Here is a 23,727-nt window from a genome sequence, read left to right as displayed (position 1 = left end):
ATTGGGGAGGCCAGGTCATCTGATGCAGCACTCCATCACTCTCCTTCTTGGTAAAATAGCCCTTACACCGCCTGGAGGTGTTTTGGGTCATTGTCCTGTTGAAAAACAAATGATAGTCCCACTAAGCCTAGACCAGATGGGATGGCGTATTGCTGCAGAATGCTGTGGTAGCCATGCTGGTTAAGTGTGCCTTGAATTCTAAATAATCCACTGACAGTGTCACCAGCAAAGCACCCACACACCATCACACCTCCTCCTCCATGCTTAATGGTGGGAAATACACATGCGGAGATCATCCGTTCACCCACACACCGCTTCTCACAAATACACTGCGACTGGAACCAAAAATCTCAAATTTGGACAGATTTCCATCGGTCTAATGTCCATTGCTTGTGTTTCTTGGCCCAGGCAAGTCTCTTCTTCTTATTTGTGTCCTTTAGTAGTGGTTTATTTGCAGCAATTAGACCATGAAGGCCAAAGCATATATTTGGGCTGCAATTTCTGAGGCTGGTAACTCTAATGAACCTGTCCTCTGCAGCAGAGGTAACTCTGGGTCTTCCATACCTGTGGCGGCCCTCATGAGAGCCAGTTTCATCATAGCGCTTGATGGTTTCTGAACTGCACTCCAAGAAACTTTCAAAGTTCTTGAAATTTTCCATATTGACTGACCTTCATGTCTTAAATGTAATGGACTGTTGTTTCTATTTTCTTATTTGAGCTGTTCTTGCCATAATATAGACTTGGTATTTTACCAAATAGGGCTATCTTCTGTATACCACCCCTACCTTGTCACAACACAACTGATTGGCTCAAATGCATTAAGAAGGAAAGAAATTCCACAAATTAACTGTTAATTAACAAGGCACACCTGTTAACTGAAATGCATTCTAGGTGACTACCTCGTGAAGCTGGTTGAGAGAATGCCAAGACTGTGCAAATCTGTCATCAAGGCAAAGGGTGGCTATTTGAAGAATTTCAGATGTAAAATATATTTTGATTTGTTTAACACTTTTTTGGTTACCTCATGATTCCATATGTGTTATTTCATAGTTTTGATGTCTTCACTATTTTTCTACAATGTAGAAAATAGTAAAAAATAAAGAAAACCCCTTGAATGAGTAGGTGTTCTAAAACTTTTGACCGGTACTGTATATTGAATTTGTACCTTTAAAACAACGCCAGATCTTCACTTTTATATCCACTATAAAAAAATAAATACTGGGCAGCACCTCCTACTGGAGAATTGATCTACAGCTACCCTTGTCTCCCATCCAGGGTATTAACAAAGCACAGCCCAAGACACGTGTGACAACTAAATCAAAAATTGTTTTTCCATTGGAATTTGGTTGTGCTTTTAGATTGTTGAAAACATAGTGATGACACATTGGAAATTGAAATAACTTTTGATCAATGTCTCAACCAAATATGACCCAATTATCCATGTTGAAATGAAGTTGTGTTCCCTGTAAGCGGTGTATGTAAAAATAGATATGATGGAAATATGGAAATGTAATAGAATCCTTATAAGCCTTCATTGACTCAGAGAAACAGCTGGTTGGAGGAGGGTTGTGCCTCTTAAGCTAAAACAATGTATCATACCATTTACACTTGAATTGTCTGACGGAGACAATGCAACACAACGCTTTCAAAGACTGAGCAAGACCAAGTGAACACTGGCTTAAGGTTTTGCTAATTTTATTGCGCGATTCATTTCTATTGTCTCTTATTTTATAGTTTTATTTTCTTATTCAAACTCATATGAATGTGTTCATGTTATCTTCAACCTAGTATTAATGTAGGTCAGTGACTGGGACAAAGCATGCTTGAATTCTCTTCTCCTTTAGCCTATTCCAATTGATGTGGAATATTCTAGTTTCACAATAGGAAAATATTTGTTTGACAATTTTGGTTTCCATTTTTTGGGGATTTACTTTGAAAGGTTTGCCTTTTGTACGGAAATGGATGTGTCACAGGACCTTTCTGTGTCACAGGACCATTTGCATAAGTTGTGTACAGTATGTTTAAAACAGTGTGAACGGTTTGGACTGAACTAGTTTGGACAGATTTCTGTGCTGTAGAATTCCCAACGTGTGTCACAGTGAGACCAATGCATTCACGAGTTCAGGAGAAACCGGCATGGTCTAAAAGCTACACATCGCACGTACAGTAAAGATTAAAAAAATTAACAACTCAACGGTTCTCTATTCACCTAAATACTTCATTAAACCTTGAAGAACAACACAAGTACCCCAAACCCGAATGTATCTAAAATACATTTTAATCTTGCTGAAATTCACAATTGTTACAGTGACATTTTTTTTTTTCGGTGACATTCTCTTCGTAGTCTTCTTATAATCTTGATACATACTATACAGTCATGTGATGTAAAGTGTTTTACATCAAGGCACAAGACACAGCCGTTGTGAGGGAGCCTAGGGAAGGCTGATCTTTAATGTCGATCCCTGCAGGGCACAGCACAGCAAACAGGTGCCGGTGGGGACAGGGAGGGATGAGTGACGGGGAGAATGGTTCACATGGTACAAATGTGCTCTATAGACAGAATAAATAATAATAAATAAGCTCTGGTGCTTTTTTCCAATTCATTTTAAATGAATTTCATATATAAAAAAAAAAGGAATCTGGAAATTTTCTTTGGGATTTGGGGATTCAGCTGTCAATGTACATAATGGAGGTTGCCGTCATTCTCCCCCTTTTTTTTCTCTGGTTTGCCAAAAGCTAAATGAAAGTTTCATAACATTATGGTATTGAGGAGGAGTCCTAATATCTGACGGGTTTATTTCTGTAGATGTGGGGGAGTGGATGAAGGGGCCAGTGTGTTTTTTCTCTTTGTTTGTTTTGTTGTTTTCCCCCAGATATGTTCTGATGTCATCGCGTTAAGAAGGATCAACCTCTGAAAGGGAAGAGAGAGAGGAAGAGAGAACGGACAAGTCAACAACTTAGAGCCCAGCGCCTTCTTTCTGTCACAAAACGTACATCTCTGAACAAAAAATAAGACCAAGCAATTATTTTTCATTAACACAGGAAATCAATTCTCAATGTAAAATCTTAATTAAAAAAAATGGTATCTTAATTTAGTCAAGTAAACTATTTGCCTATGGTGATGTCAGGCATTTAACTAATTAAAAAGCTACATAATTTAAATAAGAGATATCTGATAGAACAGAGACAGACAGAACGGACAAAGACGAGGAGGAGGAGTATTCACCGTATCCCTGAAGGTTGTTGGAATGTTCACATCTGGGTGTTTCTCCTCCGCCGGCCGAAAGCCTTGGAGCCCACATTGGTGGGGACAAAGTTACTGTTGCCCATGCCCCCCGACCGGCTCAGGAAGTCTGCCAGGCGGTGAGTCACGCAGGTGGCCGTATTGCAGGCTCGCTTCTGTGCTGTAACGCTGCTTCAGGAATGGAGACGGGGTTAACAGTACCTCAATACACATACAGTACACAGACGCACAAAAGCATTTGTGCTCGCACTCATACCAGACACTTACAAATGTACATACTCAAGTACACGCACAAGCTGTCCTCACAAACACACACACACTATCAAACACACACACTATTTCCTTATCTAATCAATAAATACTGTTCAATGTAATTAAAACATCTGCTTTCCAACACATCCATGAAATGAAAGTGTCATTGTCATTAACAGGAGTAGAACAATTACATCTAAACACATAAAAAGTAGACCGTGGATTAATATAGTCTCTGAAAATGTTAGATCATTAGAATGGTTCAGTCGATCATAATTCTTACCTTGAGACTTGGTGAAGGTTCTAGAGATAGTTCAAGGGTATTGGAAATGCTATAATAACTATGATTTACTCTATCCTGCAGTGAAAAAATATTGAATGCCATTGTTGGAAGAGCCAAAGCTAGGTCCATAAAACAAATTGTTTAATTACTAATATTCTATTTCTTAAGAAAAAAAAGTAAAAGCCTTCCTGGTAGAAAAATAGGTTTATTGAACAAGAAACATGGTGACGCATGAAGAAACTATTTATTATGGTTGAATGTTACTTAGGTTATCTCTTAGGAATTTGGGTTATCAGGAATTTGAAATGCAATCAAATTATATGAATATACACACTGGGGAAAAAATCGCTATATTTTGATTCATTCCTTTGAATAATTGTGATTTAGAAGAGTTGATTGTCTGAACAGATACAACATGTCATTCTTTGCCGAAAACGGAAAGGAATTGTCAAAAGAAGAATACAAAAACTAAGAAGTGGGGGTTGCAATGGGAGATTCGCTCTAGGGTCAATCAAGCGGGAAAAATCCACATGCACTGAGACTTGTCAAACAAAAACCAGGAGGACGTTATAATGAAAAGAGAGGGAATAGGAGGAGGGCGGAGGGTTAGATGTTGTCAAATGTCTTCCCGTAGCTTGCATAGCGTTCGCTCTCGGGCGCGCTGCGTTTCTTGCCAGGCGTGCCCGCGCCCACGTCCGTGCGGGGAAACGTTTGTAATTTGTGCAGGTCCTGGGACAGTTTGCCCAGCACGCAGGTGCTGAGGTTAGAGCAGCGCTTGGTAATGGGTCTTTCCATGCTGTCAGAGGGGAGAGACAAACATGCAGAAAACAGGCTCATAGTAGCAGGACACATGCAGATTTCTCTCTCTCCCGCACTCACAGTCTCGCTATCGCTCTCTCACTCATGTTAGTACTGTATCACCCCCTTTCCTTCATGCATTTTCCCTTCAAAATGCATTGTCAGACATGCTGTCATAGGCAAGAAATGAACATTTCCAAAACATCATGCTTCCCTTCCAATCACTTGAAGAACGTTAACATATCAAACCCCATGCTCCAACTCCATTGACGTCGTCACACCCACCCTCATATCAACCCAAACAGAACAGAACGGGTATAGCTTCCCGCTGTCATGCGACTCTTTCCGCCTCCACTAACTGAGAGCATGCAGTTATCCAGCAAGGTTAAGCATTCCCCGCTAATATAATATCTTCAGCAGGCAAACAGGCTGTTAACATTCGTCCATTCAAATAAATGAATAAATCAAGCTCATCCATGCGGGAGGGTTACGATAGAGATATTGTTGGGAGGGATTAGGTAGGATATCCGTCCTTAAAATGGAGAGAACCAATTTCTCTGAGCACATACCTCTCTGTATGGCTTAAATTAAACTCCAGCAGGACACACTGCTAAGGTGGCTAAAAAACATATCTCCAGACAGGTAACAAAATTGTGGTTACAATTGTACGAGTTAATTCTTAGCTTAAAACCTTTGGTCAATGGACCGTTGACGCACTTCCACTCCATATGAAAGTAGCTCTTACCGTCAATACTGACCATCCCGTTTAATTCATCATCAATCCCTTATTAATTGGTAGCCCTGAGCTAGGAGGCAAACTCATGTATTGTTAAGAATGCAGAAAGGAAGAAGAAGCAGTTGTCTGTACCTATTGCCTTCGTTGCTTTCATTCTCTTGCTGCTCCAGCTCTTCGGCTGTCATCTGCACAAACTCCTTGACTATGGCGTTGAGTAACCTTCTTGCCTCGTAGTCCGTAAGGGTGACTCGGTCTGTCATGGACTCTATGCCCGGTCTAGAGGAGGAAGGAAGAGGGTGGGTGAAGCACAGGGATCCGCATAAAAGTTATCAACCGCAGTAAATAATAAAATAAATAACATGCACGGAGCGTCACTAAGTCTAAAAGGTATGACGTGGGACTGGAAGGGACCCTAGCCAACATTGAAAACAGCCTTCTACTAAGAGTCCTCCATCTAAAAGGGCCGACTAGTGACTAAATTCAGATTTATGACAAAATCAATAGCTTCATGAGAACCGGGAGTGGCTTGGATGTTTTTATATATCAAATGTATCTCTTCTAAATTAAATTACTTGTTTTTTTATTGTGTATTTTTTTTATTACAGCCCTTTTACACTTAACTGAAATCCACTTCTGTGATATTGGATTAAGGAACATATGAATTTATGTATTTGTAACAGTAGACTAAATTACCAAAAAAATCAGTAGTCTAAATTCACAGAAAAAAAATATATCTGTTATATTCCTTTAATCACAGAAAAATTATGAATTTCCCCCAAAATGTTCATTATTAAATAATAAATGTTTATTTGGTAGTACTTCCAATCCATATTCTCATGTCATATTAAACAAGTGTGTGTGTGTGTGTGTGTGTGTGTGTGTGTGTGTGTGTGTGTGTGTGTGTGTGTGTGTGTGTGTGTGTGTGTGTGTGTGTGTGTGTGTGTGTGTGTGTGTGTGTGTGTGTGTGTGTGTGTGTGTGTGTGTGTGTTTGTGCGTTGAGTGTAATTTCGTAATTTCCGTCTGTCTGTCAGCAAGTCTGTCTGTCTCACCTGGAGGGGGCTGCTTGTGAGCTGTACATCTGGCAAATGACCAGGGCATAAGCAACAAGGAAAGCAGAAATCTTCAACATAACCATGGTTCCCTACAGCAAAGAGACAGTCCCATGAGCTCCACAGATTTGATACAATTACATTAACATCTACATTTAACAAGAAAGAAGCAGGTCGCCATCACAATAATGATCAGTGTACATTTACCAGAATGAGATTAAGCATTGTACGGCTAATGTAACACAAATTGTTTTGAAAGGACTCCTTCGTTAAATGTGAAGTGAGCTACTACATAGATGGCTCTTTCTAACTCTGTATTGAGATGGCAGACTCCGCTCTACTCGGCTAGCTCAGCTCAGTACCACTGAACTCTCAAGCTACACATCCATCCTTCTATCGCTCCATGACACCCTCCATCCAAACAGCCAAAAGGAAACGGATCCACGTGATAGTCCTGCACTCTTCTCCATGGAGCAAACTATCCCTCCGTCTCGCCATCCCCAGTACAGGACAGGACATTCTCTGAGTTGAGCCTTGGCGTGTCCAGGCATGAACGGGGTCCAAGCCTGTTGCTCGGTGCGAACTGAGGGGACGTAGCATTAGCTAGCCGCTGTGAGGGGAGAGTGGCTCCATCCAGCGTGCCAACTCTCAGGGGGGGGGGGGGGGGGGGGGGGCAGTGCGTTAGTGTAATGAGCTGCTACCACTCTCTCATACAGGCATTCCATCTCTCCTCTCAGAGAGCCTCCAGCCTCCATTCATCCATCCCTCTCTCTCTCTCTATTTCTAGCTTACTCGCTGTTTCTTTCTGTGTTTTTCTCTCTCTAACTTACTATTTGGTCTTTCACTCGCTCTTACTCACATTTTCTCTCTATCTTTCTCGCTCTCTCCATCTTTCTTTCCCTCTTTTCTGTTCTGCCTCCACCACAGAGCAGACCGGACCCTCACTGAGGGAGAGTTGTGACCCCTACGGGCCCCTTTCAATCGCATTTTCGTCGCCATCACATCACACTGCACCAAAACTCAGGTCAACACTCTCCATATCTGACGAGTTACAATGGAGCACTAAGACACAACCCATTAAGTCAACCTTCCATCTAAATACAGCCTGTCCACCATGAGAATCTGGTTTAAAGTATCCACTTACCTTTTGTGTTAATCAACAGGCAAAAAAATATATAGCTTTATATGAAACGCCTAAGTTGACTTCTCTCAACTTGAAGACCAACTCTTGGTTGTGTTGCATGCAGTGCCGATGCACAAGCCTATATATCCACCACTTGGATATGAGCATTGACTGTGTAGGTGTTTAATTATCGCCTGTCGGCCAATCCCGTCGATGAGATGCGCCCGCGGGCCAATGGGACGATGCCCCTTACTTCTGGCACATTAATAAGGGATATGGCTTTGCAATGACGTCATTCTTTTGTCACTAAGTGCTCCATTCACAAAATCCACTGTCATTTGGACCATTTGATATCCACATTTGCATTGAGGTCATTCATTAAACCAGAGCTAATCTAATGAAAGGCCATAGAAACCATCCCCAGCAATAAATATTTTTATAGGATTCCAGAAAATGTTACATGCATGCTATTTTTCAAATGCCAAATCGATAAGCCCACAGCAAAGTACTTGTAGGCAGGGCCATCTACTGGGAGCGACGGTGTACTGCAGTCCCATCCACTTCTGGGTTGGTCCTACTCACCAGTCAATTCCACCGTCTCAGGCTGAAACTCAAATTGTTCTACTCAATTAAGTTCACAATGATATGAGCAGTTGAACAAAAGAGGATTTATTACCATCATGAATACAATCACTGCAACGACTTCAACTCCTCAGAATGGTAGGATTTTATGTCATATGATCCAAGAGTTTAGATTTGAATCATCCGATAATGGTTTTCATGTCATCTCAGTTGAGTTTATGAGTACGAGTCTTTCTAAATTATCCACAGTAACGCTTTAAATTAAGGTACCCTTATGAAGGGTTTATAGAGGGTTCATAACTGCTTTATTAATGTAACATGTTATACTCATGCTAAAAGATAACAGTGGTATGAATTATGATAACATGGCTAATGCTTTATAATGATTATCTCTGCCCCACTGTCCCTCTTGAATGTGGATAAATCCCTGATTATCCCTCTACAGTGGATAAATCCCTGATTATCCTTCTACAGTGGATAAATCACTGATTATCCCTCTACAGTGGATAAATCCATGATTATCCCTCTACAGTGGATAAATCCCTGATTATCCTTCTACAGTGGATAAATCCATGATTATCCCTCTACAGTGGATAAATCCCTGATTATCCTTCTACAGTGGATAAATCCCTGATTATCCTTCTACAGTGGATAAATCCCTGATTATCCCTCTACAGTGGATAAATCCCTGATTATCCTTCTACAGTGGATAAATCCCTGATTATCCCTCTACAGTGGATAAATCCCTGATTATCCCTCTACAGTGGATAAATCCCTGATTATCATTCTACAGTGGATAAATCCCTGATTATCCCTCTACAGTGGATAAATCCCTGATTATCCTTCTACAGTGGATAAATCCCTGATTATCCCTCTACAGTGGATAAATCCCTGATTATCCCTCTACAGTGGATAAATCCCTGATTATCCCTCTACAGTGGATAAATCCCTGATTATCCCTCTACAGTGGATAAATCCCTGATTATCCCTCTACAGTGGATAAATCCCTGATTATCCCTCTACAGTGGATAAATCCCTGATTATCCCTCTACAGTGGATAAATCCCTGATTATCCCTCTACAGTGGATAAATCCCTGATTATCCATCTACAGTGGATAAATCCCTGATTATCCCTCTACAGTGGATAAATCCCTGATTATCCCTCTACAGTGGATAAATCCCTGATTATCCCTCTACAGTGGATAAATCCCTGATTATCCCTCTACAGTGGATAAATCCCTGATTATCTGTCACGTTCCTGACCTGTTTTCCTTTGTTTTGTATTCATTTTAGTTGGTCAGGGCGTGAGTTGGGTGGGTTTGTCTATGTTTTGTATTTCTATGTGGGGTTTTGTGTTCGGCCTGGTATGATTCTCAATTAGAGACAGGTGTGTATTGTTTGTCTCTAATTGAGAGTCATACAAAGGCAGCCAGGGTTTCACTGGTGTTTTGTGGGTGTTTGTTCCTGTGTCCTCACAGGACAGTTGAAGGTTAGTCACGTTTGTTGTTTTGTAGTTTGTAGTGTCTTGTTTGCTGTGTGTTCATTAAAAGATGGCTTATTTCCCTCAATCCGCATCTTGGTCCTATCCATGCTCCTCCTCGTTAAAGGGGGAGAACAACATTGACTGCCTTTACAGAAACACCCACCACAACAGGACCAAGCGGATTGAGGAGAGAGAACAAGAACTAAAGCAATGGAGAGAAGAGGAATGGAGTTGGGAGCAAATTTTCAATGGAGAAGGACCCTGGGCTAAGGTTGGTGTGAATCGCCGCTCTCGGGAGGAGAGGAAGGCAGCCACAGCCCAGGAGCGCAGGTATGAGGGTACGCGGCTAGCACGGAAGCCCGAGAGGCTCACCCAAAAATTTCTTGGGGGGGGGCTAAAGGGGAGTGTGGCGAAGCCGGGTTGGATACCTGAGCCAACTCCCCGGGCTTGCCGTGGAGTAAGAGGGCGTCGTACTGGTCAGACACCGTGTTATGCGGTGAAGCGCACGGTGTCCCCAGTACGCGTGCTTAGCCCAGTGCGGGCTATTCCACCTTGCCGCACTGGGAGGGCTAGGTTGGGCATCGAGCCGGATGCCATGAAGCCGGCCCAACGTATCTGGCCTCCAGTACGTCTCCTCGGGCCGGCGTACATGGCACCAGCCTTACAGGTGGTGTCCCCGGTTCGCCTGCATAGCTCAGTGCGGGCTATTCCACCTCGCCGCACTGGCAGGGCTACGGGGTCCATTCAACCTGGTAAGGTTGGGGAGGCTCGGTGCTCAAGAGCACGTGTCCTCCTTCACGGTCCGGTATATCCGGCGCCACCTTCCCACCCCAGCTCAGTACCACCAGTGCCTACACCACGCACCAGGCTTCCAGTGCATCTCCAGAGCCCTGTTCCTCTTCCACGTACTCTCCCTATGGTGCGTGCCCTCAGCCCGGTACCTCCAGTTCCGGTACCACGCACCAGGCCTAGAGTGCGCCACGAGAGTCCAGTGTGCCCTGTTCCTGTTCCCCGCACTCGCCCTGAGGTGCGTGCCCTCAGCCCGGTACCTCCAGTTCCGGTACCACGCACCAGGCCTATAGTGCGTCTCAGCCGGCCAGAGTCTGCCGTCTGCCCAGCGGTGCCTGAACGGCCCGTCTGCCCAGCTCCGTCTGAGCCATCTGTCTGCCCAGCGCCGTCTGAGCCATCTGTCTGCCCAGCGCCGTCTGAGCCATCTGTCTGCCCAGCGCCGTCTGAGCCATCTGTCTGCCCAGCGCCGTCTGAGCCATCTGTCTGCCCAGCGCCGTCTGAGCCATCTGTCTGCCCAGCGCCGTCTGAGCCATCTGTCTGCCCAGCGCCGTCTGAGCCATCTGTCTGCCCAGCGCCATCTGAGTCAGCCGTCTGCCACGAGCCATTAGAGCCGCCCGTCTGTCCCGAGCCAGTAGAGCCGTCCGTCAGTCAGGAGCCGCTAGAGCCGTCCGTCAGTCAGGAGCTGCCAGAGACGCCCGCCAGTCAGGAGCTGCCAGAGACGCCCGCCAGTCAGGAGCTGCCAGAGACGCCCGCCAGTCAGGAGCTGCCAGAGACGCCCGCCAGTCAGGAGCTGCCAGAGACGCCCGCCAGTCAGGAGCTGCCAGAGACGCCCGCCAGTCAGGAGCTGCCAGAGACGCCCGCCAGTCAGGAGCTGCCCGACAGTCCGGAGCTGCCGTACAGTCCGGAGCTGCCGTACAGTCCGGAGCTGCCCTACAGTCCGGAGCTGCCGTACAGTCCGGAGCTGCCCTACAGTCCGGAGCTGCCCTACAGTCCGGAGCTGCCACTCAGCCCGGACCTGCCGGAGTCCCTCAGCCAGGACCTGCTGGAGTCCCTCAGCCAGGACCTGCTGCCCCTTATCCCGGTGTTGCCCCTTATCCCGGTGTTGCCCCTTGTCCCGGTGCTGCCCCTTGTCCCGGTGCTGCCCCTTGTCCCGGTGCTGCCCCTTGTCCCGGTGCTGCCCCTTGTCCCGGTGCTGCCCCTTGTCCCGGTGCTGCCCCTTGTCCCGGTGCTGCCCCTTGTCCCGGTGCTGCCCCTTGTCCCGGTGCTGCCCCTTATCCCGGTGCTGCCCCTTATCCCGGTGCTGCCCCTTCATTTAGGTGGGGTTAGTGGGAGGGTGGTCATTGGGAGGGGGATAAAGAAGCGGGGATTGATTATGGTGGGGTGGGGACCTCGTCCACCGCCAGAGCCGCCACCGTGGACAGACGCCCACCCAGACCCTCCCCTAGACTTTGTGCTGGTGCGCCCGGAGTTCGCACCTTAAGGGGGGGGTTCTGTCACGTTCCTGACCTGTTTTCCTTTGTTTTGTATTCATTTTAGTTGGTCAGGGCGTGAGTTGGGTGGGTTTGTCTATGTTTTGTATTTCTATGTGGGGTTTTGTGTTCGGCCTGGTATGATTCTCAATTAGAGACAGGTGTGTATTGTTTGTCTCTAATTGAGAGTCATACAAAGGCAGCCAGGGTTTCACTGGTGTTTTGTGGGTGTTTGTTCCTGTGTCCTCACAGGACAGTTGAAGGTTAGTCACGTTTGTTGTTTTGTAGTTTGTAGTGTCTTGTTTGCTGTGTGTTCATTAAAAGATGGCTTATTTCCCTCAATCCGCATCTTGGTCCTATCCATGCTCCTCCTCGTTAAAGGGGGAGAACAACATTGACTGCCTTTACATTATCCCTCTACAGTGGATAAATCCCTGATTATCCCTCTACAGTGGATAAATCCTTGATTATCCCTCTACAGTTTATAAATCCCTGATTATCCCTCTACAGTGGATAAATGAAGTGGACAACAGGGAATCAATGCAGAATCAGTCATGACAACGATAGTTGTTTTTCAAAAGCAATTACAAAACTGTTCGTCAGTTGGCATCGTCTAATTCCCCTTCCTTTTCATTAGCGGGCAAAGCATCATAAAGTGTGTATGCGTACGTGCTTGCGTGTGTGCGCGCATATGAGCGTGTGTGTGTGTGTACACTGAGGATAGAAAACATTAAGAACACCTGCTCTTTCCATGACACAGACTGACCAGGTAAATCCAGGTGAAATCTATGAATCCTTATTGATGTCACTTGTTAAATCCACTTCAATCAGTGTAGATGAAAGGTAGGAGACAGGTTAACCAATAACAGTCTAATAACAGTCTAAGCCCTGTCTAAACCACTCTATCTACCCTGAGTGTACAAAACATTAGGAACCATGGCAGACTGGCCAAGTGAATTCAGGTGAAAGCTATGATGCCTTATTGATGTCACTTGTTAAATCCACTTCAATCAGTGTTGATGAAGGGGAGGAGACAGGTTAAAGAGGGATTTTAAGGCTTGAGACAATTGAGACATGGATTGTGTATGTGTGCCATTCAGAGGGTGAATGGGCAAGACAAAATATTTAAGTGCCTTTGAACGGGGTATGGTAGTAGGTGCCAGGCGCACCAGTTTGTGTCAAGAACTGCAATGCTGCTGGGGTTCACGCTCAACAGTTTCCTGTGTGTATCAAGAATGGTCCACCACCAAAAGGACATCTAGCCAACTTTACACAACTGTGGGAAGCATTGGAGTCAACATGGGCCAGCATCCCTGTGGAACTCTTTTGACACCTTGTAGAGTCCATGCCCCAACAAATTGAGGCTGTTCTGAGGGCAAAAAGGGGGAGGGGGTTGCAACTACATATTAGGAAGGCGTTCCTAATGTTTGGTATACTCAGTGTGTGTGTGTGAGAGAGAGAGAGAGAGAGAGAGAGAGAGAGAGAGAGAGAGAGAGAGAGAGAGAGAGAGAGAGAGAGAGAGAGAGTGTGTGTAAGAGGAGGAGAGTGGGGGGGCCTTTCCCTGCATGCGTCGCAGAGGAGCCCCATTAGACAGGATGACCCTTTTAGTGCTATTGAAGAGTGAGCCGGGCCGATGTCACAGGCACTAAATCACTGCAAAATGGACCGTCCAGGGGTCCCAGTCCCTACTGCTGATGGAAGGGAGAGGGTGTGTGTGTGTGTGCATGCGTGCGTGCGTGAGAGAGAATAAGTATTCCTCCATCTATGTCAGTGTGCAGCACGAGAAGCCATGGGAATCATGAGTCCACAATGTTCTCTCTTGAGAAACAACCTTTTGAGTTTGGAGTTGATACAGTAACCTTTCATGACTGGCCTCTTCCAGCTTGGTTCAGCTCACCCATCCTAGTGGAACTTACTACAGAACAAATTGAATGATTTCCCCATTTCGAGGAGAGGGAGCCTTTCAGATTTGTCCTGGATCGCTATGTGTATGTATTTCATGTGGTTTTCATGACAACACTCAAGGTTTATGATACTGTAAGAAGTGATGATTTTGAAGTCAAAGTTATAATGTAGCCCTTTCCTGCAGTCAAATGACCTAGTGGCCTCATGGGTGGAACGTTATTCATATTTTCATCGTTTCATAATTAATCAACATTAATCAACGGTTAATACAGTGGCAAGAAAGCGTATGTGAACCCTTTGGAAATACCTGGATTTCTGCATAAATGGTTCATGAAATTTGATCTTGTCACGTTCTGACCTTTATTTCCTTTGTTTTGTCTTTATTTAGTAGGGTCAGGGCGTGAGTTAGGGTGGGCAGTCTATGTGGGGTTTTCTATGTTGGGGTTTTGTGTTCGGCCTGGTATGATTCTCAATCAGAAGGAAGCTGTCAATCGTTGTCCCTGATTGAGAATCATACTTAGGCATACTTAGGCATACCACTGTATTTCATTCTTCTGTGCTGTATATAAAGTGTAATATTGGGATGAATACAATATTGAATGCATTTCAACTCTATATCTGACATGGAACAGGTTACTTCTTTTTAAGCCCATAACCATGTGTATGAGGTGTATACTTTTGCTTCAAAGTAGATTTGTTTAAGATGACCAAGAAACACCGTGTGACCCTGATTTAGCCCACTGCAGTAAACGGTTAAAAAACAATTATGAGTGTCTAATCTCATACGGGAAAGTAACATTGGGGAAAATAAACTGTAATTACATTTATTTAACTACTGGAATTCTATTAATAAAATGACATGACCGGGGAAAAAACTGCCCACTAACAAGTAAATTGACTAAAATAAAGTGAAATACAACTTGCAGAAAGGCACACTGGGTAATATGTTAATGAGACAAATGTATTTATAAGCCAACACAGTTATTGTATTGTTGCCTTTGAGCATGACAAAGCTGCACATTCGTTTCTTTGCTCTTTATTGTCTTTGTGCCGGATCTCATAAAAGATGATGAACCCAAACCACGCTGCATTTTGGTCCGATTCTTCCAACAACGTTGGTGACAGAAGATCCCACCACCCACTGACCAAGCAGCGTGCCCAGGAAGAGCAGGGATCCTAGGCCTGGGAGGAACGCCAGGAGTGGAAGACATCCTGGACGTGTGACGAAATAATGGCAGGAGACAAAAGCCTGCCATGGAAGCAGGCGGAAGCAGCGAAGGAGGGACAGCGACGAAACCGGGGTTTGCGGCCACGACGTAGGCCCAAGAAGCAGCCTCCCCAAAAAATTTGGGGGGCACACGGGGTGGTCGGCGAAGCTGAGGGGTGAGTTAGAGAACATGGAGGAAGCGTTGGATAGATCGAGAGAGAGTGAACGGAGGGGTGAGATAGATACCGTTGAGGAGTGGTTGGCGAAATGTGAAGAGACTGAAGCGGAAGAGCTGTTGGTTTGGCTGGGGAGGCAAGACATTCGCCCTGAGGAGCGTGTTAGCCATCTGATGCCACCTGTGTCAGCTCCCCGTATTCGTCCTGAGGAGCGTCTCATCTGTCCGGTACCATCTGTGCCGGTTCCACGCACCAGGTCTCCAGTGTGCCTCCACAGCCCGGTGCGTCCTGTGCCAGCTCTCCGCACTTGCTGTGCGAAGGTTGTCATCTGTCCAGGACACGTTGTGCCAGCTCTACGCTCCAGACCTCCAGTGCGCCTCCGCGGCCCATTATGTCATGTGCCGGTTCTACGCACTGTGTCTCCAGTGCGCCTCCACTGCCCGGTACGCCCTGTGCCAGCTCCATGCACCAGGCCTCCAGTGCGTCTGCCCAGCCTGGTACGCCCAGTGCCAGCTCCACACACCAGGCCTCCAGCGACAGTCTGCAGCCCAGAGCCTCCAGCGACGGTCTGCAGTCCGGAGCCTCCAACGACGGTTCCCAGTCCGGAGCCTCCAGCGACGGTTCCCAGTCCGGAGCCTCCAGCAACGGTTCCCAGTCCGGAGCCTCCAGTGACGATCCATGGCCCGTACTAGATGAAAAGCCGAAATGTGTATGACATCCTGGCATTCAGGATGTCATACAACATTTAAAAAATGTAACCCTACTAGAAAACATTCTATTTTTGCATACCCAAACAACCTACTATTTAGGATGCAAATGTGGGTCTCCGGACACATCCATGCTGTCACGATCGTCTTTCGGTGAAAGAGTGGACCAAGGCGCAGCGTCAAGTGAATACATCTTCTTTGATTTTTAACGAAGACGAAAAAACACTTGAACAAACTACAAAATAACAAATGACGTGAACAGACCTGAACTTGAGAACCAAAACACATGAACGCACGAACAGGACGGAACACACGAACGAACGAACGAAACGAAACCGTCCCATGTGGTACAAACACTGACACAGGAACAATCACCCACAAACAAACGGTGTGAACAGCCTGCCTTAATATGGTTCTCAATCAGAGGAAACGTAAAACACCTGCCCCTGATTGAGAACCATATCAGGCTAATTAACAATGAACCTAAACATACAAACACATAACATAGAATGCCCACCCCAACTCACGCCCTGACCATACTAAACAATACAAAACGGGACAGACAGGCAGCTCTGACGGCTCCGGACAGACGGGCAGCTCTGACGGCTCGGGACAGACGGGCAGCTCTGACGGCTCGGGACAGACGGGCAGCTCTGACGGCTCGGGACAGACGGGCAGCTCTGACGGCTCGAGACAGACGGGCAGCTCTGACGGCTCGGGACAGACGGGCAGCTCTGACGGCTCGGGACAGACGGGCAGTTCAAACGGCGCTGGGCAGACGGATAGCGCAGGCGGCTCTGGGCAGACGGGCAGTGTAGGCGGCACTGGGCAGACGGCAGACTCTGGCCGGCTGAGGCGCACAGTAGGCCTGGTGCGTGGTGCCGGAACTGGTGGTACCGGGCTAAGGACACGCACCTTAAGGCTGGTGCGGGGAGCAGCAACAGGGCGCACAGGACTCTGGAGACGCACATGAGGCTTGGTGCGTGGTGCCGGAACTGGTGGTACCGGGCTGGAGACACGCACCACAGGGTTAGTGCACGTGTTAGTGTTTTCACCACACGGTACTGTTTCGGTTTTCTGCACTTCGTTTAATGTTTTGTATTTCAGTGTTCAGTTTCGGTTTTAATAAATCATCATGAGCACAAACCACTCTGCATATTGGTCCGATCCTTCTCGCCTCTCCTCGTCCGATGAGGAGGACGAAATAGACAATCGTTACACATACATTTAGACTGCTAAAGCAAACACCCACATATTTTCAGGACATTTCTAGTTAATTCATTAGTTTAAAACATGTTACTGTTGTTCTTTGCAAGGGATTATCAGAAGTACAGTAAGTACTATACAACATTAAGATGACGCCAGCGAAATATTTAACCTTTTAATGACAGAAAAAGATTTATGAGGATATAGACACCTTTGAACGTTACAAAGTACAACAATATGGATGACAAATATCACATGTGATGTACAGAGATCGTAAATCCTGATATCAGAGATACATGCTTATCGTGAAAGGGCCAAAGTGGGGTGATATGATCTATGGATCTATCGGTGTCTCCATTCACTGCTAGGTGCTCCGAGTTTCGGGGCAAGTACCCTGCCCAGATAAATCACTTCCTCAAGAGAAAGGAAAAAGCAACAGCACTTAAGTCATTAGCAGACCTTCTGTAATGGCTCTCAATCTCCGAATCTAATCAGTGCTGTACACCACCACCAGCAAGGATGCTCTCCCTTGATTGAATGAAAGTTCAAGTGTGTGACCAAGCTAAGGGAACATTTGGGAACATTTGAGGGAACATTTGAACACCTGGCGACACACATGCATACACAAACACACCTACAACATAAATATATTAATCCATTATGCTAACGGGATAGGAGGCTCAAACAAATACCAAGCTCACATTTGTGGACAGGTCATTACTTAAAGGCCCATGGGAAGTGCCACTTGACTTGTAAGAGCAGCCAAGCACTTGCTGGCATTGCTGTTGTTCATCCTGGGAACATTACACTGGGTGAAACTGGTCAATATCAGGGGATATCTTTATCTACAGTGCCTTCGGAAAGTATTTAGACCTCTTGACTTTTTCCACATGTTGTTACGTTACATCCTTATTCTAAAATACATGTTTTTCCTTAGCAATCTACACACAATACCCTATAATGACAAAAATAACACAGGTTTTTAGATATTTTTGCAAATGTATGAAAAAAAAATAAAATGAAATACCTTATTTATGTAAGAATTTAGACCCTTTGCATGAGATTCGAAATTGAGCTCAGCTGCATCCTGTTTCCATTGATCATCCTTGAGATGTTTCTACAACTTGATTGGTAAATTAAATTGATTGGACATGATTTGGAAAAGCACACACCTGTCTATATAAAGGTCCCAAAGATGACAGTGCATGTCAGAGAAAGAAACCAAGCCATGTGGTCGAATGAATTGTCAGTAGAGCTCCGAGACACAATTGTGTTGAGGCACAGATCTGGAGATGGCCAACAAATAATTTCTGCAGCATTGAAGGTCCCCAAGAACACAGTGGTCTCCATCAATCAATGGAAGACGTTTGGAACTACCAAGACTTCTTAGAACTGGCCGCCCGGCCAAACTGAGCAATCGGAGAAGGGCCTTGGTCAGGGAGGTGACCGATGATCACTCTGACAGAGCTCTAGTGTTCCTCTGTGGTGATGGGAGAACCTTCCAGAAGGACAACCATCTCTGCAGCACTCAGCAATCAGGCCTTTATGGTATAGTGGCCAGATGGAAGCCACTCCTCAGTAAAAAGCACATGACAGTCCGCTTGGAGTTTGCCAAAAGGCGCCTAAAGACTCTCAGAGCATAAGAAACAAGATTCTCTGGTCTGATGAAACCAAGATTGAACTCTTTGGCCTGAATGCCAAGCATCACGTCTGGAGGAAACCTGGCACCATCATTAGGGTGAAAAGGATCTGTGGGGACGTTTTTCAGCGACAGGGACTGGGCGACTAGTCAGGATCAAGGTAAAGATGAACAGAGCAAAGAACAGAAAGATCCTTGATGAAACCTGCTCCAGAGCGATCAGGACCTCAGACTGAGACGAAGGTTCACCTTTTAACAGGACAACGACCCCAAGCACACAGCCAAGACAACGCAGGAGTGGTTTTGGGAGAAGTCTCTGAATGTCCTTGAGTGGCCCAGCCAGAGCCCGGACTTGAACATCTCTGGAGAGACCTGAAAATAGCTGTGCAGCAACGCTGCCCATCCAAGCAGACACCGATTTAGAGGATCTGCAGAGAAGAATGGGAGAAACTCCCCAAATATAGGTGTGCCAAGCTTGTAGCGTCATACCTGTCACGTCCTGGCCATAGTGCTTATGTGTTTTTCTTGTTTTAGTGTTGGTCAGTACGTGAGCTGGGTGGGCATTCTATGTTGTGTGTCTAGTTTGTCTGTTTCTGTGTTCAGCCTAATATGGTTCTCAATCAGAGGCAGCTGTCAATCGTTGTCCCTGATTGAGAATCATATATAGGTGGCTTGTTTTGTGTTGGGATTTTGTGGGTGTTTGTTTCCTGTGTCAGTGTTTGTGCCACACGGGACTGTGACGGTTAGTACGTTTGTTGTTTTTGTATTTTGTCTAGTTTTCTTATTATTAAATCATGGAAACTTACCACGCCGTACATTGGTCCTCCGATCCTTCTCGCCTCTCCTCGTCTGAGGAGGAGGACGACTTAGACTGCCGTTACAATACCCAAGAAGGCTCGAGGCTGTAATCACTGCCAAAGGTGCTTCAACAAAGTACTGAGTAAAGGGTATGAATACTTATGTAAATGTAATATTTCCATTTTGTTTTTTTATAAATCAGCAAACATTTCAACAAAAAAAAATTGCTGCTTTGTCATTGTGGGGTATTGTGTGTAGATTGATGAGGGGGGAAAACAATTTAATCAATTTTAGAATAAGGCTGTAATGTAAAACAAAATGTAAAGGGATCTGAATACTGAATTTGACGGATTTTACTGAGTTACAGTTCAAATTAAAGGAAATCAGTCAATTGAAATATATTCATTAGGCCCTAATCTATGGATTTCACATGACTGGGTATGGGTGTAGCCATCACCAACTGGGGAGCCAGGCCTAGCCAATCAGAATTAGTTTTCCCTACAAAAGGACTTTATTACGGACAAAAATACTCCCCAGTTTCATCAGCTATCTGGTCTCAGACGATCCCGCAGTTGAAGAAGCCCAATCTGGAGGTGCTGGGCTGGCGTGGTTACACATGGCTTGCGGTTGTGAGGCCGGTTGGATGTATTGCCAGATTCTCTTAAATGACTCTGGCTTATGGTAGATAAATTAACGTTAAATTCTCCGGCAACAGCTCTGGTGGACATTCCTGCATTAAGCATTGCACACTCCCTCCAAACTTGAGACATCTGTGGCATTGTGTTGTGTGACAAAACTGCACATTTTAGAGTGGCCTTTTATTGTCCCCAGCACAAGGTGCACCTGTGTAATGATCATGCTGTTTAATCAGCTTCTTGATATGCCACACCTGTCAGGGAGATGGATCATCTTGGCAAAGGAGAAATGCTCACTAAAAGGGATGAACATTCCTGGGATCTTTTATTTCAGATCATTAAACACTTTACATGTTGCATTTATATTTTTATTCAGTCTATATAGTACCAGTCAAAAGTTTGGACACACCTACTCATTCAAGTTTTTTATATATTTTTTTACTATTTTCATTGTAGAATAATAGTGAAGACATCAAAACTATGAAATAACACATATGGAATCATGTAGTAACCCAAAAAAGTGTTAAACAAATCCGAATAGATTTTAGATTTCAGATTCTTCAAAGTAGACACCCTTTGCCTTTGACAGCTTTGCACACTCTTTGCATTCTCTCAACCAGCTTCACCTGGAATTATTTTCCAACACTCTTGAAGGAGTTCCCACATGCTGAGCACTTGTTGACTGCTTTTTCCTTCACTCTAAAAGTCCAACTCATCCCAAACCATCTCAATTGGGTTGAGGCCGGGTGTTTGTGGAGGCCAGGTCATCTGATGCAGCACCCCATTACTCTCCTCCTTGGTCAAATAGCCCTTACACAGCCTGGATGTGTGTTGTGTTATTGTCCTGTTGAAAAACAAATGATAGTCCCACTAAGCACAAACCATGGGATGGCGTATCTCTGCAGAATGCTTTGGTAGCCATGCTGGTTAAGTGTGCCTTGAATTCTAAATAAATCCCAGAGATTGTCACCAGCAAAGCACCTCCACACCATATCACCTCTTCCTCCATGCTTCATGTTGGAACCACACATGCGGAGATCATCCGTTAACCTACTGTGCGTCTCACAAAGACACAGCGGTTGGAAACAAAAATCTCAAATTTGGACAGGCTTGTCACATCTGCTCCCTCTCCTCCCCTCCGACGTCGCCGGTGTACTAACTTCCCCAGTCAGTATTGATCCTGTGTTTATGCAAAGACGCTACTGTTATGTTGTTTTGTTCCATATTTGTGGTTTTATCAAACGTTTCACCTGCACCTGCTTCTCGACTCACAGCGTCTTCGTTACAGAATATTGACTCAAACAATGGAAGCAGCAGGAAAACAAAATATCTCTCAGACGGTCAACGAGCAGGGACACCTTCTACGGCATCAACAGGACCAGCTGGCACAACTGGGGACGGCTGTGGGAGAAGTTCTTTGCAGTGTGCAACGTCTCGAACATACCCATGAGGCGTTGCAGTCAACTAGTGGAGGATACTCTACAACCAGTCGACCCAGGGAGCCAGCACAACAGCCCATTCAGCAACCCGCTCAGGTCAGCAATGCTCGTTTGTCCATCCCCGATCAATATGACGGCACCCCATCTAAATGCTGTGGCTTCCTACTTCAGTGCTCCCTCTACTTTACGCACCAGAGGGGAGCTCCCACCACCGGTAGGTCCAAGGTTGCCACCGTTATTTCTCTGCTGACTTGGCAGGCGTTGGAGTGGGCCACGGCCGTTTGGGAGAGAGGAGAGGAGGAGCTAGATTCATATGGGGGTTGAGAGGGGGTTGAGCCTCTTCTCCAATTACGGCAGGGGGACCAGACGGCTGCCGAGTACACGCTCACCTACACGCTCACAGTAGCAGCATCCAGCGGACGGAACGAGCCCGCGCTTTGTACGCTATTCAGAAGAGGACAGCGCGAGAAGGTCCAGACGGAACTGGCCTGTCGAGATGACAAGCTCTCCTTGAACACACTCATTGCGATGGTCATTCGTCTGGATAACCTACTTCGGGAGCGTCGGTACTCTGATCGCTTCTCTCCCCCCTCAGTGAACACTGGATCAGAGCTTGAGCCTATGGAGGTAGGGGTCACACACCTCTCCACGGCGAAGCTACGCAGACAAAGACAGCTGGGGCTCTGTCGGTATTGTGGTCAAGGAGGGCACCAGCTCCAGCGGTGTCTGGCACTTCCTAATCTGGGCTCTACAAGAGCAGAGGGAAAGTCACTTGATCTTCCACCTCATGAGGCAGGAGTGAGTATTCCATCTTAATCACTCTCTGCTAAACTCTTTTTGGTGTCCATCACACTAGTTGACTGTCCCTCATGTATTGTGTCTACAGTGTTAGTGGATTCCGGGGCCGCGGAGAACTTTATTGACCAGATCCTTGCCTCCTCTCTTATAATCATCTCATACTTGCTCTGCTCTCCTTTCCCGATTCAAGCCCTCAATAGTCGGCCACTAGGATTTTGGCACCATTACACACATCACCCAACCACTCACCCTCACTATGGAGTCCATTCATCGGGAGAACATTCCCTTCTTCATTACCAGTGTACCAGTTCACAAGATCATCCTCGGCCTCCCTTGGCTTCAACGCCATAACCCCACCATCTCATGGTCGAGGATGAGAATCAGACTAGCCACCTGAATGCCGGAGGGCCTGCTTCCCCATCCCCTGTGGTTCCACGTCGGGTGAGAGTCCTGTGGTTGCCCTTCAGCCTGACATCCCAGAGGTATACCAGGACCTGCGGGAGGTATTCTCCAAGACCTGCGTCACCTGTCTTCCTCCTCATCGCCCCTGGGACTGTGCCATCGACCTGCTTGCAAGTTCAGCGCCTCCACACAGACTATTCTACCCTATGTCGATGGCTGTGGGCCTCGGAGGATTACATCCAAGAGGCGCTCCAAGGTTTCATCCGCATATCCACTTCTCCTGCGTCGGCTGGTTTCTTCTTCATGCCAAGAAGGATGGAGGATTACGTCCATGCATTGATTAGAGGACTCAGTGAAATCACCACAAGGTATCGGTACCCTCTCCCGTTAGTGCCGGCAGCCATCGAACCGCTCTGCGGGGCCCGGTTCTTTACCAAACTGGACCTGCGAAGTGGTCACAATCTCATTCAAATCTGGGAGGGGGATGAGTGGAAGCTGAGTTTAGCATTATGTCTGGTCACTACGAGCATTTAATAATGCCATTTGGCTTAGCCAATGTTCCGTCAGTGTTCCAGGCATTCGTTAATGAGGTGTTCAGGGACATGCTCGGACGCCAGGTGGTCGTGTATATCAATGACAACCTGGTCTACTCGGCTACCCTGGAGGATCACATCACTCACGTTCTAGCAGTCCTGGAATGCCTCCTGGCTAACCACGTGTTCGTCAAGGTTGAGAAGTGCCAATTTCATCAGAGGGCTGTCTCCTTCTTAGGCTACCAAATCAGCCCGCAGGGAGTGAGGATGGATGACAAGAAGGTAGATGCAGTCAGGTCATGACCAGTCCCAACAATCATAATGGGGTTACAACGGTTTTTGGGGTTTGCCAACCTCTACCTCCGTTTCATCAGGAACGCTCCTCTCACCTCTCTCCTTAAGGGTCGTCCCCGTAGGTTGGTGTGAAGCCCAGCAGGCGATGAGGCCTTCTGTCTACTCAAGGGACGTTTCACC

The 23,727-nt window shown here is 46.1% G+C and overlaps 1 protein-coding gene across 3 annotated transcripts; it reads right to left on the bottom strand.

Annotated features, from left to right (window-relative positions):
* Nucleotides 1-2,255: 2,255 nt before the first annotated feature.
* Nucleotides 2,256-7,619, bottom strand: LOC129862777 (calcitonin gene-related peptide-like). 3 transcript variants are annotated; one of them, XM_055934739.1, is made up of 5 exons: nucleotides 7,507-7,614; nucleotides 6,363-6,454; nucleotides 5,446-5,589; nucleotides 3,227-3,415; nucleotides 2,256-2,911 (listed from the first exon to the last, which is right to left on the bottom strand). In XM_055934739.1, the coding sequence occupies exons 2-4, from the start codon at nucleotides 6,446-6,448 to the stop codon at nucleotides 3,253-3,255; spliced, it is 393 nt and encodes a 130-aa protein (XP_055790714.1). In that variant the 5' UTR covers nucleotides 6,449-6,454; nucleotides 7,507-7,614; the 3' UTR covers nucleotides 2,256-2,911; nucleotides 3,227-3,252. The 3 variants fall into 3 exon arrangements, with proteins under 3 accessions (XP_055790714.1, XP_055790715.1, XP_055790713.1); XM_055934740.1 differs by having other exon boundaries at nucleotides 3,227-3,412; XM_055934738.1 differs by lacking the exons at nucleotides 2,256-2,911; nucleotides 3,227-3,415 and adding an exon at nucleotides 4,005-4,575 and having other exon boundaries at nucleotides 7,507-7,619.
* Nucleotides 7,620-23,727: the final 16,108 nt, after the last annotated feature.

This window comes from Salvelinus fontinalis, chromosome 9 (assembly GCF_029448725.1).
Source record: "Salvelinus fontinalis isolate EN_2023a chromosome 9, ASM2944872v1, whole genome shotgun sequence".
Lineage (NCBI taxonomy): Eukaryota > Metazoa > Chordata > Actinopteri > Salmoniformes > Salmonidae > Salvelinus > Salvelinus fontinalis.
Note: the sequence above shows the minus strand (reverse complement) of the source record. Positions and strands in the feature narration are given on the sequence as shown.